Consider the following 14,477-nt stretch of genomic DNA (forward strand, 5'->3'; position numbering starts at 1 on the left):
TTGTCATTATTTTGTTATATATATATATATATATATATATATATATATATATATATATATAATTATTACTAGAATTATTTTAATACCTACATACACTAGTGATTCATCCTTTCGGGAATCATCAGTGCAGATAGTCACGATTACAGTCGATCGGGAGATTCGAGCCTGGCCACGAAGCCATATCTGATGAACAACCCGCTCGGCCAACGTTAACCGCCACAAGAAATATAGTTAAAATTAACATTTATATAATAAATCGTAAATGTCATCCAAGAAGGTTGAGAGTGCTCTTGTGATTTTAACATCACAATCTGCGCACGTGGGCCTAAATGACCGTCTTATTTCATTTCAACGTAAAGTGTTCGACAATAACCGATTTTTTTAAAGGGGCGGACATACTTATTACTATAACTATTTTTAATGCCTTCAGACACTAGTCTGTCATCTTTGGGAATCATCAATGCAAGTAGTCATGATAATTGCCGGTCGGGATATATATATATATATATATATATATATATATATATATATATATATACATGTATATATATATATATATATATATACATGTATATATATATATATATATACATGTATATATATATATATATATATATATATATATTATAGGTATGTGTGTATGTGTGCTTCTGTAAAATATTCTTTTTCAATTATATTTCAGCATTTGTTACTTAAGATTGACAACAGAACCTATATAAAAAATTAGTTAGAATTACCAACAGAGACTATATAAAAATTAATTAAGATTAACAACAGAGACTATATAACAAATTAGTTAAGATTAACAACAGCGCCTATATAAAAAAATTAGTTAAGATTAACAACAGAGACTATATAAAGAATTAGTTAAGATTAACAACAGAGACTTTATAACGTTGGTTTACGATAATACTTTCCATAAGAATATATCAACATTATAATTACAAGCGTGCTACACCCTTAGATTATTTTAGTCAAACGTTTTCGGGAGTTGAATTATTAAGTAAGCAAAGTGCACTCATCTTTATCTAATTGGTGGTAAATTGAGTTTCTATTCGCTTAAGTTAGTATTAAACGGTAGCACTTCAGATGGTGTTGAGGATGGCCCTTTCCTTAATTTAGCTAATTTATTTATGCTAGTCTATTCGTCGAAGCTATTCGGTGGCTGTAGTTATTAATAAATTAGAGGAGTGTCGGTTTTTAGGAACTAGAGTTATTAATTTGCGGTGTATCAGGACTAATTTGTATTCTTTTCCACTCTTCCCTTGGTTTATTTATTAATTTTTTTTACACAGTGATCACTACTTATCAAGGCCCGGGAGCCACTCAGGGATAAGGGTTATTGAAAGTACATTACGTTAGTGTGGAGATTTGATGAAGTGTTTACTTAAGTGGGGCGGTTCATTAAGAATTTGTTAACATTGGACTTGAAAACATCCGAATTGTAGTCCGGTGGGAAGCAGGCAGACAGAACAGAGTTCCACAGGCGTGCAGTTCTAAGAAAGAAGCTTTGTTCATGGAATCCGCGTTTTGATTTAGGCACAGATATAGAGTGGGGAAAATTTTTCACAGTGGATTCAGCTAGACGGGTGTTTTTCGTGAAACATTGGCGAGGTGGGACCAGAAATTGGGAGTAAAGGATTATAATTTTTAGTCTTACTATTATGAGGGGGTGTATCTATTCGTTTTTTACATCTTATTAAAAGCGTTTGTAGCTTATAGCCGATTCCACTTTAAGATTTAATAATTCTTCACAGTCCTTAAGACTGATAATTTTATGTGTTTCCGCTAAAAATAGATGACTGGGTAAAGTTAATGGGCATTAAATCGGTCTTCGGCAATTGCACGTCATTCTCTTATCATCATTATTAGTGTCCGTAATAAGATTATTTCTCCTAAATATTTTATTATTATGCTTTTTTATTATTCTTTCTAGGTTGCCAATACAGCTGTAACTAAGTTTTAAGATGTTTTTGTTAAAGATTTTATGTAGTGTACTAACTGGAGGGAAGTGTTTATCTACAAAATATAGGAACTATTCCCAAGTTTTGTTTTTACCATTACGTTAAAGGGGAAGGGGTAAACCAGATTATTTTTCATATCTATATATAATTATTATATGTGTTTATTATTATTATTATTATTATTATTATTATTATTATTATTATTATTATTATTATTATTAAAAGCATGCACATAAATTTATAAGGATATATTATATTTTATGTAAAAATTTTCAGTATTTACTTTAAAGTGCCCTATATATAAGTAGAGTAAGGTAGTAAGTTATGACAGTTAAGTTACGTAGACTCTTTTACGCGGGATTGTCTAATTCTTACAGAGATGAAACGTGGGAAATTCTGTGTAGGTTTATTGTCATATATATTTTCATAACATTATATATATATATATATATATATATATATATATATATATATATATATTTCCACTATATATATATATATATATATATATATATATATATATATATATATATATATATAGTGGAAATGGTAATTAATAAAAACTGAAGAAAGTGCTCAATACTGTTGGGGGCAGGTGCGTTGATGAGAGAGAGAGAGGGAGAGATAGAGAGAGAGTAGTCATCCATACACAGACGATTTTTCTGTATCTGTTCAGTACGGCTAGACCTAGCACCCATCTCAAGTCACGGACCGAACCGAAAACTATCTAATTTATAATCGACATAATCTAGCTAATAGTCCATGGAATTGGCCTTCGCAAACGATCTCATCAAGTGCCCATTTATATATAAACGTTTTTACACTGCACGATTTGTTTTTATTTATGTTACGCTAATTAAGTAGCAGGCGAAACTATTTACAACATTTCTCAACCCAAAAAGAGGCAGTTCCTTATGTGTGTGTGTATATATATATATATATATATATATATATATATATATATATATCCTTATATCCTTCTCCTAGATGCATGTCTTCACAAAGACTGGGGGTGCATCTCTTCCAGTGAAGTAATGCGCCTCCAGATACCAACCTGAAAATTTATACGACTCGGCGCGGTACATACAGCGCATAGACTTCTCAAATTGTCACCCATTTGATACTGGCCAGGCGCAACGTTGCTTAACTTCGGTGATCTGCCGAAAACCGATGTGTCATCGTGATTGTGCCGTATGAAGTTTTCGTTAAGACATGCATCTAGAAGAAGAAAACTCTATTGTAAAAACCTGCGGCTTAGTGTATACTCTGTCCCGTTGCAGTCGTCTGCACTAATAAATGTTAGCAGTAATACCAAAAAAGTGTGACTTGTTCTACACAAAGCCTTCACCACTATAAACAAAGCATTGAAATGTGGGCGACATGAAGTTTCGATTAGTGAATCACCTAAAACACTTTGTAGCTGGGTCTGACTCAATTCTAATTAGCATATATATATATATATATATATATATATATATATATATATATATATATATATATTTATATATATACCTGTCTGCCAACATTATGAAATATATTAATATACACTACAAAGTGGCTGAGATGATACAACGATAGCAAAAATCAAAACGGCTGCCGTCTTAAGGAAACAGTTCGAGTGCAGAAACTAATTGACATGAGCCACAACCGCTAACTTGCCATAACGAGAAGTAAAACAAAAAGACAGACGAACACTACATGGAACCAATAAAACTACAAGCACAAAACTGTAAGTTAACTAAGACCCTCCCTTTCCCCCCCCCCCAAAAAAAAAATTGTAGTGTCAAAATTTATTGGAATCACCCCAAACAGTCGAGAAGAGTCGAGGATGACAGAAAGACCGAGGAAAGAGAGCACTAACAAAGCTTTCACTGGCCGAGTGTGAAGAGGATTGGCACCTTGGGAGTTTTACTGCTACTCAAACTCTAGTGAAAAACAGGTTATCCTGCCTTGACAGAGTACAAAATAGACTTCGTGGCTTAGTGGGAGTGCCCTTTTCTCTTCCCTGCAACCTCTCTCCATCAGAAGAGACGTAGCGAGCCTGTCATTGTTTTATTGCTATTTCCATGGCAAGTGCTCGTCTGAGCTCCAATCTTTGGTTCCCCCTCGCCAATCTTTTACGAAAAACACCCGTCTAGCTGAAGCCACTGTCAGTAATTTTCTCCACTCTTTATCTCTGCCTAAATCAAAACGAAGATTCCATGAACAAAGCTTCTGTCCTTTGAAGTGCACGCCTGTGGAACACTTTTCCGTTTGCCTGTTTCCCATCTGACTACAACTTGGATGTCTTCAAGTCCAACATAAACAAATTCCTGATGAATCACCCCCTTAAGTAAGACACTTTATCAAATCTCCAATAGTAACGATTAATATGATACTATCCCATTGATTACTGTAGACGCAATAACCCTTATCCCCAAGTAGCTTCTGGGCCTTGGTAAGTGGTGACCCCCATGTAGAAAAAAATGGCCATTTCTAGCGAGAAATCGATGGCAAGCGTCTGTTTCGATGATGCAAATTAATTTGCAAAGGTTATTAAAAGAGAGATGGGAAGTACTTGAAATCTGGGGGAACTTGTCACTCAGAGTCCAGGGAATACTACCGGTTTTGTCAGTTAATAATCTGGTGTGAAAAATTCTAGCGATTACAAAGATTAAATGATTCCAAGTTGTGAAACCCGCAAAATAATCATCTAGGCATCATTATGGCAACCTAGGATCTGTCCTGGACTATCAGACTTTTCTTTTCTAAATAATTTACAGTCCGGCCTAGTCCTAATAGACGAACTATCCCAGAAATTAATTCCTTCTCCTTCTGAAAGAATTAGTTTAATGTCGTCTGAGGCGCTCCTACTGGTGAATATCGACGGAACCGCTCTCAACTAATGTTTACACTATTAGCATTCCCCCATTTTCTGGGAGATATTTTATTTTTTTGTCAATGTAAAAAGAATTTCTCTAACCTTGCTACAATGGAAAACGAAGATTACTAAAATATGAGGGAGACTTATTTTCGCTCAGATTCCTGGGAAAAACAAACCGATAAAGAAGTGGTAACTATTGGCCCAAGCGAGGTAATAATAACAACTAGCGGGACCTGTGGAAATTCCACAGCGTCATCTTTCATAAATAGTATATTGCTGCGGAGCATTCTATGGACATTCAGCGTGAATGGAGACCCCACAATATTATTGTAGCCCTTTTGTTAAAACTGTAAAAGTATTTATCTAAGTAATCTGGTTAATGAATATGCCTGGTTATTACGGTTTATCTCCAATACCCTTATGTGAGTTTGTGACATATTTTCATTGTGTGGACGCCCGATGCGAACAGAAACCCTACGATACCATCATACCATCTTTAGACAGAACAGATACTACCCTTGGATCCTAGCCAGAAGACCAAGAAGGTATATTTTAGTTTCACGTACGTCCGAAAAACGACATCATTTGTTTTATTATTTAATTTTTCTTTTTTACATTGCGTCTTTGGTAATGGGGAGATCCTATTTATTAAAATGGAGGATAGAATGTGATAACATACCACGAACATGAAATTAGCGCATCTATATAATAATTTAATGTTTGTAGTATGTTATCACTTTCTATTCTTTTCTTTTTTTTAATAAATAGGATCTCCCGATCGAATAATTTATAATCTGGAAAGCGTGACACGCGTACGCACGTACGTACGTTTAAGGTACTACGCTATTAATATATAGATACATAATAAACTCGTTTACCGTTTGTGAGAAAGAATGCCGCAGACAGCCGTTACCCAAATACTTGATACGCCTGGCGGCCATTTTAAATAATATCTTTCCTTCTTGATTTAATTGAAAGGGAAAGACCGTTATGTTTCCGCGCGATCTTTATCACGCCATATTGGACACACGCCAGTTCTTCGCTCTCTTTTCAAAATCCCGACTGGATCGCACCAGGGGCGTCGAACGAAAGAGAAAATATTCAGCTCAAATGAGTCAAATAAAACGAAAAGCTGCCACGTCTTTAAAATAAAAATATTTTTGAACTTATTATCAAAGATGAATAACGCGTTGAAGGATAACCGAAAACCTTTCGGTCTGACCCTTTGTCAGCCACCTAGTTTTGTGCATGCTAACCTTATTATATAAATATAGCCACCAAAATGCACACTGTTTCCCCGTATTACAGATCTTCAGTGTGGCTAGACAGGCTCGATCTTTTTTCACTAAGATCAAATTGTAGTATTATAACATAGTGCATATGATCGGGTGAGAAAATATCAGCAGAGGCGAAGAATGGCTGGCTTCGAAGAGATTAACAACAGCAGCAGTAGCCAAAAAAAAAGGCAAATGAAAATTATAAAGTGTGCGCAAGAAGAAAAAGGAAACAAGAAGAAAAATGGACTTCGAAAAAAAATGGACGTGTAGAGCCGAAGACGAGAATACGCCGGCTGGGCCCAGCATGCGGTCGGAAGAAAGACAAACACATACCAGACTAAGGTGACAAGTTGCAGCGAAAGACTTTTTAAGTGGTGTTGAGACGTTTGTGAAAACGGTCATAAAAAGTTCTGTTAAAAAAAAAAAAATGCCGACCCGGATTTTTATTTATTTATTTTGTTTATTTGTGACGGCAATGCTAAAGTATTTCTTCTTTATTCTTCTATCTTCGAGCAACGAAGGAGAAATCTAGCCTGAAACAAATGTTTATATTCTGCTAATTCAGAATGCCTCACTTGGGGAGTGTATTTTCACAACGTTTAAAAAAAATGTTGCCTCAAACTGGGTCCTCGAACAGAAGCAAGTAAAGCGGAACAGGGAAGTGCTTTAAGCTGAGATTGAAACCTAACTGTTTTTATTCAATATTCTTGGCATTTTATTTTTCTTCTCTCTGTGTGTTAAAAGAACTTTGCTGCAGTGGAAAATGGCGGGCTACTAAAATATTAGGGCGACTTATTGTCATTCAGATTCCCAGAATACCCTAAGGATAAAGAAGTTGCAACGATACAAGCCGCGATGAAGGACAATCCAAATTTCTAGTTTAACAATATCAACCGCCTGACAGTGCTCTATTCTCTTGAAAAAGCATTTAGCATTGATTAAAATAAATCATGCAGTGTGAAGAAGAAGACCAACTCTCATCAGCATGTAAGTCGTGTATATACAGATGAAAAATATGACACGTATCAAGAGCCTGCGTGGTTTCAGATGTAGTATGTACATATATCGGGATCTTACAGTAATCGAAAATTAGAAAAAAAAAACAATATAAAAAAATCTATTGCAAAATATTTAGAGATTTTAAAAGAATCTGAATCGGAATCAGGAGTTTAGAACAGAATCGATAATTGTATCGGAATTGGAAAACATTTTGGAATCGTCCGATCATTAATACGCACACATATGTGTGAGTGTTTATATATATATATATATATATATATATATATATATATATATATATATATATATATATATATATATATAGCTTAGAGCGTTAGAGGAAAAGAGCGAGCTCAATTCTTTGAGAGGAGACTTATCTGGACATTATAAAGCTCAACAAATATATTTGGAGCTAATATATGAAAACAATAGGAATGGGAAATGTCACAGAACTATATATTGGTGGATATAGATTGGTTCATTTATTCAATAGTTCTGTGACTTCATTTCCTCCCACTCCTATTGTTATATATATATATATATATATATATATATATATATATATATATATATATATACATATATGTATGTATATTTATATATATGTGTGTGTATGTGTATATATATATATATATATATATATATATATATATATATATATATATATATATATTCATCTAGTGAGAGAAAGAGACGGTGAGATAGAGACAGAGAGAGACAAAGAAGACTAATTTTGAATTTTGAATTTCGGATTTCTTTTTTATATATTTAATATGCTATGAAAATTTACATTTTCCTTATTTAAACGGACTAACCTAAACTAAATAGGTGATCTAACGATCAAACAGTGCGTTATATATATATATATATATATATATATATATATATATATATATATATATATATATATATATATATATATAGGTGTTTTGAAGGTCTCCAGAGGTTTCAATCTGAAAGCTTAAGGCAACTGAAAGAAAACAGAGTAAGAGCAAAACGACTACCAGCCGAACCAATATGTGCAGCATTAAATCCTCATTCATGTTCTATTTGTGGCCTTGTCTGCAAGTCCCTTGCTGGACTAAAAAGTCATCAGAGGCAAAAGCATAAATGAGTTTTAGAAATATGGGTTGTCTGAACCTCATACGTCGAAATCGACGCGAGAGTCCATCATATATATATATATATATATATATATATATATATATATATATATATATATATATATACCCCTATAATCCCCGACCTTTATGTTCTCCGAACGCCGGAAAGATATGACACAAGGGCGGGTAACTGGGGTTCAAAAGGTCAAGGATTTACAACAAAACAAATGCTTGATCCGCTCCATCAACATTCCCCGCTAGAGGTTCCTCGGGCGATCAGAAATACACTAATCTCTTCTGAAAGAGTGGGCAGGCAAAGTCTGGGAGGGTGGACATACCCGATAGAACCGTACAGTACTATACACCCCGACCAACAGAGAATGAGCCACCTCAACAATGGTATACATGAGATTTAAAAGTGTAATCGAAATATCTGGAGTAGAGGGCGCTCAAGCGCTCATTCACAATAACTAAATTCGCTTGGAAGGCCAACAGCATTACAATTTGAACACCGGTTAAACACTGAATCGTCTTTCTTTAATGGCTAATAGACAAGTTTCTGATGAGGTCATTGTGCAAGATTAGAATAGCGTCTTGAAATACATTCTGAAAACGGTGATATTCCCATTAACATAGTTAAGAGGCTTGAATTAACTTGTTTATAGTAGCGAGAGGTGTAACATGCGGACAGAAGCGGACTCGAACGGCGATCAAACGGCCACGTTCAAGTGCACTTAAAGAACCTGCTTATTATTCAAGTTCAAACAAAGAGTCAAGAGGGTTTTGTCTGTACAGACGACTGGAATCTATAAGCCATTCGCAAAGATAAGTAGCTGGCATGAAGGCAGACACGATTTGCATTTAGGTGCATTGGTAAGAAAGAGGGAGATGCTAGGGGAAGGGAGAAGGATATTCTATTTAATATGTCTTTTCATCTATAGAAGATCTTAATGATATTCAACTTGGGGATTTTGGTTCTTTGAAGAGAAATGCCAAAAATCTTCATGAGAAGTATTTCGGAAGCAATGATTTTGGAACACACACGCGCACATATTAGCTGTACGACTTGGCATTGCTCAGAAATGTATTAGTTTCAAAATATGACCACAGGAAGTAGTTCAGCAGTAGCAGTATGAGAATTTTTGTAGGAATTTTTGACACCCCTAACACGAAACTGCGAATACAATATAAAAATCTCGTAATTTCTCTGTTAAAAGTGGGTTATTTATTTTCTTTATGGATTATACTTCCAAAATAAACTATTACAGTTGTTTTAAAAGTAATAGAAATATTTTTTTTTTAAAAACAGTAATGAATTTTCCGAACTCAATATTTTTCAATTTTTAAACTTTAAAAATTTATCAAAATTTTTCTATTGATTCTATTTTTACGATATTTTCAGGGTCAATGTGAAATTTTATGTTCTTTCCAATAAACCGAATATAATATTTTAGACAAGCGTTTTATTTTAAATTCACGCCCCCCCAAGTGTCACCCATTTTGAAATGTCTATTAAAAAGTAAATAATTAATTTATGTCGCACAAATTGAAGAGAAAGGGTCAATAAATAATATATTCAAATTTAAAACAAAAAAAATCGCTTTTTTAGAAATTTACCTGTAAAGTCCGAAGTTTAAAACCTTATTTTATAAGAACACATTGTTTTTTTTTGTCTTTTTTTTTTGTCTTTTTTTTTAATGAAACCTTGGTCCTTGCTCCTTTAATTAAAAAAATAATTAGGGCTTGAATTACATTTTTCGAGGAGTTATAAGCTTGAAAAGACAGGGGGTCGAATAATTCACGCCTCTCATTTTGAAATGTCTATTAAAAAATAAATAATTAATTATATCGGGGAGTTTTATATATCACAAATTGAAGAGAAAAGGTCAATAAATAATATATTCAAATTTAAAACAAAAAAAAATCGCTTTTTTAGAAATTTACCTGTAAAGTCCGAAGTTTAAAACCTTTTTTTAAAAAAAAAAAACACATTGTTTTTTTTTGTTTTTTTTTAATAAAACCTTGGTCCTTGCTCCTTTAATTGAAAAGAAAAATTAGGGCTTGAATTACATTTTTCGAGGAGTTATAAGCTTGGAAAGATGGGGTGGAATTATTCACTATTTTCACGAAATTTCTGACACTGCTAGTTCAGCAGTCCATGTTGGGGATGAGGGGTAGTGAGAGAAGGATACAGAGTTGTAGTACTCACTCTGAAGCCAAGATTGGGTTTCTTTTAACTTGTGGGCCGGAAAGGGTAAGAAGAAAAGCCTCTTAATTTTAACTCAAAAAAGTTGAACAGCTACGAAGACGAGAGTGGAACAATTAAAACAAGCGACCTTTTGTGCTCCTAAATTTATTTTTCTAAATAATCAAGATAATTATCAATGCACTTTTGCCAGGAATTCAAAGGCGCATCTCTGCTTCTGACGTACGTCTCACGCCGTCAATATCTGTAACAGAGAGATGAAACTTTCGGGTGATGAATGCATAAGTCCAGTCATCATAATAATGTTGTTTGCAATCACTTCTGATCCATTCGGACGGAATACAAAGTCGAAAGCATTACTTTTGGAACTCTCCTCGTAATTGAGTAACTCAAGAACAAAACTAATTTAGAGCACGTGATAATAACAACACGTGGGTTTTCAAGGGTAAAGAATATGGGGGGGACTAGAGGGTAACAAAATATGTACATGGTTAACACAATCCAGAACGAAACCGATAACAGAAATTAATTAGGAAATGAACAAGTGAAATCAATATCACAAATAAATTAATAATCTAAGGGCAAAAAAAAAATATCGCTCGGAGGCAGCAGCACACAAGAAAGAAAGTCTCCGGACTCTTTCATTACTGGGCTTTTCATTGAAGGGCTAAGTATGAATGCAGATTTACCTGGTGTGATGGAGGATATAGAACTATTATACTTTAAAGTAAAATGAAGCCAATTTTTTTTTTTTTTTTTTTGGTAATGTTTCCTTTTGTGTTATTGGCAAAAATCTTTGATGGCAAACTATTTGATAGTTTCTGCAAAATAACCGACGGAGAATTATGGTCCGGTATCGACGGCAAACTATTTCAAATATAAAATCATTTGCTGCATTAAGTTTTTATTATTTCCATCATATCCGGGCCATTAATTTTGTCTGCATCGGAGAAAGTAAAATTTATTTCGATCAGAACAGAGCGAGATGGCATGAAAGTCAGAAGGGTCCGTGAAACTACCAAGATTTGATGATGTTGACGCTGATGATGATGATGATGATGATGATGATGATGATGATGATGATGTGTATGTTGATGATGATGTTTATGATGATGATGATGATGATGATGATTATGATGATGATGATGAGGAGGAGGATGATGAGGTGTATGTTGATGATGATGTTTATTATGTTGATGATGATGATGTTGATGATGATGATGTTAATGATGATATTGATGATGATGATGATGATAATGATGACGACGACGACGACGACGACGATGTTGTCGATGATGATGCTGATGTTGATGATGAGGATAATTTTGATTATTATGATGATGATGATGATGATGATGATGATGATGATGATGGCAGTAATATGCAACGCAATCATTGCATTTTGACTAATATTTTATTCATAATTAAAAAAAGAGGACTTGAATCATTTATCCAAATTACACAGTGCAACGGCGTAAGAAACGTATCCTTATACTAAAGTTGACTTTTATTTCATCAGAGAAAGCAACGTTTTCAAATACTGTTAATCATATTTTATTATTATGAATGAAAAATGCAAAATTATCAGTTTAAACAACATTTGCCCTCTTAACCCACTTGTATTGAATGTCATCCTCTCTTGTCTTATTCCAGCAGTAATTTGCCAACATGCCACAGTTGCAATTTCTTTTAAAACGTTGGAATATCTTGATGGAATCACTATGCTCATCTCTCATATCAAGATTCTCGATAGAATTCTCGAAAGTGATGATTGACAAAACAAAAGATTTTGACAAAAAGAAGGCCAGAAATTGATTTTTACATTATATTGTGCATATAAAAATGGTCACGGATATTCTGTACTCTGTGAGTGTTGCACCGTATTATCAGTCTTTTTTTCTTCTTCTTTTTTAGGCCCTTGCAAGTCTTGGACTGGTTTTGAACGTTTTCCTATTTGCACATTGCGAACGGCTTTTACTCGTTACCTCGATATTTCTATAACACCAAGTAAGAATCTGCTGCAGTTATTCGCCGTCCTAGCCACGAGCGACTCGGACAGAGAACGACTGGAAACGCTAGCGAAGGTAAGACTTTTTATCGGCGTGGAATAATAATAATAATAATAATAATAATAATAATAATAATAATAATAATAATAATAATAATGATAATAATAATAATAGAGTACTTAATAATAAACAGGTTCTCGTCGGCATTTGATAAGGAGCGTATGACCACTCGAAATATCAACATTAAAATTAGAATAGCACCTATAATTTACATGTTTTGGTAATTTCTTTAATTTACTTATAACTTTATCTTTTTCACTTATCACTTTCACTTTTTTTTTGTATGTATGTATGTATGTATGTATGTATGTATGTATATATATATATATATATATATACCATTGTACTTGTAATGTATATATATATGCATATACCATTGTACTTGAATATACATATATATATATAGAGAGAGAGAGAGAGAGACAGACAGAGAGAGAGAGATAGAGAGAGAGAGAGAGAGAGAGAATTTTGTACATTTTACTTCAGTTGAAGTTTTCAGAAATCAAGGGGCCGCTTCTAGAAGCGATCAGTCGCTCTTTATATGACATTTATAGATAATCGATTATTCCATTAAATTTCATTCATCTCTCAAACACGGAGGTAGTAAAGAAGTTAAGAATGATCATTTTCATCTCCACAATTGACTATTTCAATATATGATATAGTAATAAATAGTAAATCTTTTTGTAGTCTTTTGGTTTAACTTGTGTCCAGGACAAGAATTCATCTCCTCTGGTAGAGTGTAGAGTATCCAGCTTGTTGCGGTTACTATACGCAACATCTATGGGAGAAAGTGCATCATTTCTCGTATAAGCCACTGTGTGTTAACCATATTGATGCGATCTTATTGGGGCTGAGAATACTATGTGATTTTGAATATTAAGTCAGGCTTTACTTCTAGTGAAAAGCATCCTCATGACAAACTCTCGTACAAAGAGACCTTAGAGAGTCGAAGACAGTGTCTAGTAGATATTCAAGTTCCCTTCGATAGACATTCAAGTTCCCTCCGATAGACATAGCGTGTATGTATGCATGTATATTATTTACTCACTAGGAGTAGTAACTTGTGGTATTATCTGGAGTCTGAGTGACAACAAGTCTCTTCAGATTCCTAGTACGCTCCACCTGTTTTGATAACCTTTGCAGATGAATTTGCGATATCGCACCAGCCGCTTACAATTGATTGGCAGCGACCACTGGTCTTCACTGTAATTTGGATGGCAATAAGCCTCTCCAAGGTCATAGTCCTCTTTGCACTCATCCAGCGGAGGTTTGGTTAGTGCTCTCTCTCCACCACCCCGTCTCTCTCTCTCTCTCTTTCTCCCCTCGCTCTTTTCATCCTTTTTGACCCCCATTTATTTGGTGTGGCGCCTGTGTATAGCGATACACAAAATAAAAAGAATGCTAGAGGCAAGGGAGTTAACTTACAATTGCCTAGTTTCAATTTTCATGATTCCATGTGAGGTTCCTTTGTGTTTTACATTTGTAGCAGTTTCTATATGTCCGGCTTTTGCCTGTAGCTCATGTGTATTATTCTCCACATTCAACGGTCTTCCTTAATATTTCAGCTGTTTTCATTATTGTTGTTCACTGTATCCATTGTATCTTCTCGGCCATCCCTCTGGTTCCAACCTCTCCCAATCTTTTCCCAAAGTTTTTCGATATTGTCGTAGCGCTCCTACTATTATTGCTGCTATCTTGTCTCTCTTCATCTTCCCCATCCCTTTCACTTCTTTGGTCAGTTTCGTGTATTTGTTCTGCTTTTCTGTGTTCTTGTGTTTCACTGTGATCTACTGAAACAGCAAAATCTATAGTCTTGCAGAACTTTTCCTACTTTTTAACTATTATGATATGCTGTCTTTCTGCTTGGATGGGTTTATCCGTTTGCATATTCATATCCTATAGAATTTGGTGAGTTTAATTTTCAAGTACCGCTGCCAGTGTTTGCTTGTACCATTTGTCTGGCTGTTCAAGATACAACTGTCTGCATAATTTC

At 34.3% G+C, this 14,477-nt stretch overlaps 1 protein-coding gene across 2 annotated transcripts in view; it reads left to right on the forward strand.

The window, feature by feature from the left end:
• LOC145261245 (nitric oxide synthase, salivary gland-like) overlaps window positions 1–14,477 on the forward strand; it is a 280,006-nt gene that overhangs the window by 201,668 nt on the left and 63,861 nt on the right. For both annotated transcript variants that reach the window (XM_080119629.1, XM_080119630.1), the window contains exon 19: window positions 12,327–12,496. In XM_080119629.1, the coding sequence (XP_079975755.1) occupies window positions 12,327–12,496 (170 nt within the window). The remainder of the gene's footprint in view (window positions 1–12,326; window positions 12,497–14,477) is intronic.

This window comes from Euprymna scolopes, chromosome 37 (assembly GCF_053919585.1).
Source record: "Euprymna scolopes isolate OS-2025 chromosome 37, ASM5391958v1, whole genome shotgun sequence".
In the NCBI taxonomy this organism is placed as follows: domain Eukaryota; kingdom Metazoa; phylum Mollusca; class Cephalopoda; order Sepiida; family Sepiolidae; genus Euprymna; species Euprymna scolopes.